The following is a 5,546-nucleotide window of genomic DNA, read 5'->3' as shown; positions in this document are numbered from 1 at the left end:
AAAAGGCAAATGCTGCATTTCTTAAACAAATGTAAACAGATAAGTTTTACTGCTAGAATATATATTTTAGATACTCTTGTAAATTGAAATTTGTGTTGTGACAAATGCACTTGTGACGAAGAAATGTATCATTATCATACTAAAATATAAGATGTATCATACCCATATAGAGGACAAAGAATACATTAAACTATGGGGTTTCTAAATGTTATTTAATTCACACTCTTCATACCACAGCACATAGTATATGCTGCAAAGTGAAGGAAATGATGATGTTACACATTTTGTCAAGACAGTAGTTATACAAAACCTTGGGGATACTTTGACACATTTATGCTTCTTGGAACATGTTGAGAAAAACATGTTTGGTGCAGCCACAAAACAGATGTTACCACCGAGATATAATTCAAGGTGTTCCCTGCACGTTCAGGCCTCAGTGACGGCCAGCCAAACTGCCTATTTAAGGAAAGCCACAGCCCTACAACAGAAACACAGCCTTTCAAAACTGCTCTGCATTTGCTCACAACTGTCTCCCCTCATGTTTCCAGCCCTCCACCATACAGAGCCGCCTCCAAATGTTTAGGCGTTTTTCTCTAAATAAGGCAGCCTTATCGTAGTTCCTGTCATTTCTGCCTTTTCCCAAACATCCCGAGCAGCGTCTGTGGCAGTAGCAGGCTGCAGCCTTGTGCATTCTTTTGCCTTGTATGGAGAAATGGCCCTGCCTGAGATGTCTTTGTACTGGACGGGACGGCCTCTCCATTGGCCGGGGCGGAAAGGGGAGGGACCCACCGGGAGTCTGATTCTTTAAACAAACTTTCCAGTGGGACTGCCTGTTTCCCTTTCGCACTGCTGTGTCGGACCCAGGCTGCAGGAGTTTGAGGGACTTCCAAATATTTCCTACCTGAAATCAAGGTGAGAATAAAAGCAGCTTTTTAGTAGAGTGTAAAAAGTTTATGAAAGATCATTTGTCATGTGTCTTAGAAGGACTGCTCAGAGGTACAATGCTCATCTGTCAGTGCTGAGATAAAAGAGGATAGAGTTACAGAGAGCATCTGAAGAGGATCTTTTATTTAAAAGAAAACTTTGTTGTTCCTGTGAGGGGACACCTGTAGATGATACTCACTTAAACCTGTGTATATCTTTGTCTATGTTGTATAAATGTACTATATGCATTTGTGTTTACCTCCATGTCATCACTACGGCACATTAGACAGAGGAATTTCTGAATGCAGCTGACCCATTTCAGTCACACACACACACACCTCTGATGTCTCCTCTTTACAGGCGATGAGAGCTTAACCTCCACTTCACTCTCTGTTTGTTTTTGGAATTCCTGACCGTTGGCGTCCTCTCTTAAGTAGTGTTGACCTGCGTGACCTGCAGTTAGGGAGAGAGATGACAGCCTCACTGTTTGGTGATATCAAAGTGTGTACGTGCGTGCGTGTGTTCCCGCTGGACGAGGGGACAGAGGAGCTTTGTCATCCGAGAGGATAAAAGGGTCCACAGAGGAGCTTTGGTGGTGGACAGAGAACAAATGCATTTGTCAGTACAAGCCAAGCTGAGGCACGTCAGACGGCTGCTTACGCTGCTGGAGTCAGAAATAGTTGTTGCCTGCGTCTCTGTGACTCATTGTTGATTCATTTTTCAGCAGTTGCTTCCTACGTCTTTAAATTGTGAGATCACACCACTCAGAGAATCCAGCTTATTGATTACCTGAAAGAGAGGTCGAGTTAAACATCAATAAGCCTCTCTCAGGAGACACTACTGTATCAGTGGAGCCAAACAAGCATGCACAATAGGCCTGTTTACATTTGAGCCACTTCATTTGAGCCCCAACAAATTCTATTACAGCCACACAACTGCAGCGTAATGAAAAATGAGGGGTGTTGTGAGAAGACGATAGCGTCCAAGCAGGAGAGAGTAGCCCTAATCGGATTGAGGAATTCCTCTCCTCTTGGAGCCTTAAATTGGAGCTGGACGCTGTTTTGTTTCCAGCTTCCCCTCTGACTGAAAGATGGAGAATGGAGGGGCTTCAGGCCAACAACACACACCTTCCAGATTTGTTCATTTCTCTGGCACGTGAAGAGGCAGACGCAGCCAAACAGTAGTCGTAGGAGAGGAAAGGGAAGAATGATCCAGCATGTGTCTGCAGGGAAAGGAAGGAAGGAGTGCATCCACAGCTGATGACAACTGTGTGGTATTGAGAGATCTTTGTTGACCTGCTTTGTTGTTGCGTTCAGGTACATGGATTCCCTTCTTTTAACCTTTGAACCGACACCTAAACAGATCCATATTTGGATTAAAAGTCTCTATGGACAATCAAGTAATTCATCCCTGATCTGTCTAATTTGCACTGACCATAAAAGTCACACATCTACCCATGTTTTATAATAGCATTCATTTGGATAGCCATAAACAGAGGGAGAAACATCTCTATATTTGAGATGGAGATAGGCAAAGCTGCTCAGTCCTGTGAGGCCTCTGTGTGAATCATTGGAGCAACAGAGACGGCAGACATAAAATTTAGGACTACCTCATGCAGCAGCTTATTAGACACCATGACAGAGAGTGTCACACAGACAGTGCCCTTGGAGACAGAGGTTTGGTGAATATAGGACAGCTAAGAGCTATTTATAAGTGCTGCAGTACACTCTGTGTAGCTGTTACTATACTGTGCGAGTAAATACAGGGATGTAGAGGTGTATCACGCTGCCAAAATGCAGAGATGTGTTCAAATGTAGTTGTTAACCATAATTCCATCCATACATTTTTTTTGTTATACTAGTTGCTATATTGCTATATGATGTAATCTTCAAAGTGTACATTTAAAGACAGAAAACAAATGGTGAACAATTTTATAGTTCACCGTTTCAAATTATCTTATCGTGTGAGTGGGTGCCACCTCCAGTAATCACATGACCTCAGTGTCTCTCAGGGCATGATGTCATGTCACCTCATCTGTGACTCATCAGCCACATTCACCTGCTGCTTCCTGCCTCTCCTCTGTCTGCTATAAGCCGCTGGGGATAACACACACACACACAACGCCCTCACACACACACGCATGACAAATCCTTACAGACCTGAACATGAGTGACAGGTCTAATTCTGGAAGGCTCCGAAGCTATAGCACCCTTTTTCACACCCATCAATGTACCCGACATTCAGGGAGGATGTGATTCTCTCTGCAGATGAAGTGAGGGGAAACAAAAGGGAAATTATGAAAGATTTAACTCCAAGCTTTAAACAATCTAATCGATGATTCCTTCTGAATGTGCGCAGGCCCACATCCAGCCGCCACCATGTCGAGCAAGCGCGCCAAGGGAAAGACCACCAAGAAGCGCCCCCAGAGGGCCACCTCCAACGTGTTCGCCATGTTCGACCAGTCTCAGATCCAGGAGTTCAAAGAGGCGTTCAACATGATCGACCAGAACAGAGACGGATTCATCGACAAGGAGGATCTGCATGACATGCTGGCCTCTCTGGGTACACAGGCTTGTTCTTACTACACTGTGTCTTTACGGCTACATGTGGAGATCTGAGGTTTTAAAGCAGAAATATGACACAGCCATTAAAGGGGCAGTCCGTGTACTTTTAACATTTTGTTTCGTATACTCAGCACAAGGAGTACTACACAACCTTAGGAAAGTAGAACAATTCTGTAGCTTAGAGCTCTCTGAAGTCTGAGTAAAAAAGAGATTACCCTGATGACATCATGATATCAACAGTTATCAGTGGTGGTGGTTGTTAGGGAGGATTGTGTAGCACTGCATTATGGGTAATGTAGGATCCAGTGTTATTGGAGCAAGAAGTCAGGACATCTTGGCCTCTGCAGCTTCAATTTTGACCGTTCTTATTCAAATCTGTCTTTCCAAAGCTCTCCAACTTTTTGAAAGTGCAATGCTAAATTGCTGGACCCTTTAATTTAACTTTTACTTGAGAATAAAGCGTAAAGAAGTTCTTCTTCTACCTAAGATAAAGCAGAATGAGGTGTAACTTTTGTTGGTCCTCAGGTAAGAACCCCTCTGATGAATACCTGGAGGGAATGATGAGCGAAGCACCGGGGCCCATCAACTTCACCATGTTCCTCACCATGTTTGGAGAGAGGCTCAACGGCACCGATCCTGAGGACGTCATCCGCAACGCCTTCGCCTGTTTTGACGAGGAGGGATCTGGTGAGTCAGTGTATACACAGTAAAAACATGCTGTATAAACAGATCAGCGCACTTACACCGACTTGTGTCCAAGGTGTGATCCACGAGGACCATCTGAGGGAGCTGCTGACCACCATGGGGGATCGCTTCACAGACGAGGAGGTGGACGAGCTGTTCAGAGAGGCGCCCATCGACAAGAAGGGCAACTTCAACTACGCAGAGTTCACCCGCATCCTCAAACACGGCGCTAAAGACAAGGATGACGAGTAAAGCAAGAAACCAGCTGCCTCGGGCCTGCGCTCACAAACTGCACCACAAATGAGTCCCTGGGTCTTACCTTTATCGACCTTGTAGCTTTCAGAGTAATTAAATAGGAGTTTTGTATATTAAGATCTTTTATAAAAAGGCAGAAGTTGCCATTTTTTTTTACATTTATATTAATCTGAGCATGTTTATGAAAGGTAAGAGCTTGGAATTCATTTGGGATCTGCAGCTGTTCTGACCCTTGTAGAGAGTTACAGGGAGCCTTGTTGGACTTTTCAGATGCATCAAACATCACTGCAGATTCAGTGCTTCATACAGTGCCAGCTATGTTTACCTCCAACTGCCAATCAGCCGTCACACCTGCACAAGCACTGCAATAAGTATATCTGTAAAATGTGTATCCCTGTTCGTTAGAAATTTGGATGGTGTTTATAAAAAGTGGTGAGTCCTTCCGCTTGATGAAATGGTTTTATGAGCTTGTTAGTTTAAACTCTTCGCTCCATCAGCTGGTCGTGTGTGTTTTTGAAGGATCAGGTATGTCTGTGTTGTTGAAGGAATTACTGTAAGTCCTGAACTCGCTCAGGCAAATAAAGGAAGTTTTTTCATGCCGTTGACCGCAGAATGTGTTGATGTTTGATTCTTCTGTCTTATTACTTTACATGCTGAAATCATCCATTTTTGGATGTTTTATTTCTTTGTCATACAGAGCAATATGCTGTATACTTTAAAAGTTAATGTAACAAAAAGCTCAGTATCTCTCAGTAGTGATACATTTAAGAAAAAAACATTTAATCAATTATCAAACATCTTTGTTGTACAATCCTTCACATGATTTTGATTTTCAGTGCAGAATATTGTCTTTACAAATATTTACTCCGTTTTCCCGTGATAATGAGTAATTTCCGGTTGTTTTCCCGAGATCTCTGCTTATGTTTCTTGTTATTTCAGAAAAACAAAGCCTGTTTTCACATATTAACGGATTAATTTGGCCCATCATCTTGAGATAACAAACCTTGTTTTCTCCTAATGCGCCAATTTTCCGGCGATCTAGAAAACGAAACCACAGGCTGGTCACCAAATGCCATGCTGCCACACTAAAGAGGTAAGCGAAGGCAATTTATATGTTCG

At 43.2% G+C, this 5,546-nt stretch overlaps 1 protein-coding gene across 1 annotated transcript; it reads left to right on the top strand.

Annotated features, from left to right (window-relative positions):
• Positions 1-826: 826 nt before the first annotated feature.
• On the top strand, positions 827-5,040 carry myl9b (myosin, light chain 9b, regulatory). Its single transcript, XM_069677907.1, has 4 exons — positions 827-912; positions 3,283-3,486; positions 4,014-4,175; positions 4,249-5,040. Exons 2-4 carry the CDS (start codon positions 3,303-3,305, stop codon positions 4,422-4,424), a joined length of 522 nt encoding a protein of 173 aa, XP_069534008.1. The 5' UTR covers positions 827-912; positions 3,283-3,302; the 3' UTR covers positions 4,425-5,040.
• The last annotated feature ends 506 nt before the right edge of the window (positions 5,041-5,546 follow it).

Source organism: Semicossyphus pulcher, unplaced genomic scaffold (genome assembly GCF_022749685.1).
Source record: "Semicossyphus pulcher isolate SPU_LCO1_2020_fin unplaced genomic scaffold, fSemPul1.0.p SCAF_3, whole genome shotgun sequence".
Classification (NCBI taxonomy): Eukaryota; Metazoa; Chordata; class Actinopteri; order Labriformes; family Labridae; genus Semicossyphus; species Semicossyphus pulcher.
The sequence above is the reverse complement of the archived record's forward strand: the minus strand, read 5'-3'. Positions and strand labels throughout refer to the sequence as shown.

What these genes read in the sequence shown, in the direction of transcription:
- myl9b (XM_069677907.1), top strand. Translation starts at nt 3,303, where the DNA reads ATGTCGAGCAAGCGCGCCAAGGGAAAGACCACCAAGAAGCGCCCCCAG. An exon ending in TGACATGCTGGCCTCTCTGG is followed by an intron (nt 3,487 to 4,013) that starts GTACACAGGCTT and finishes GTTGGTCCTCAG; the next exon opens with GTAAGAACCCCTCTGATGAA. An exon ending in TTTTGACGAGGAGGGATCTG is followed by an intron (nt 4,176 to 4,248) that starts GTGAGTCAGTGT and finishes CTTGTGTCCAAG; the next exon opens with GTGTGATCCACGAGGACCAT.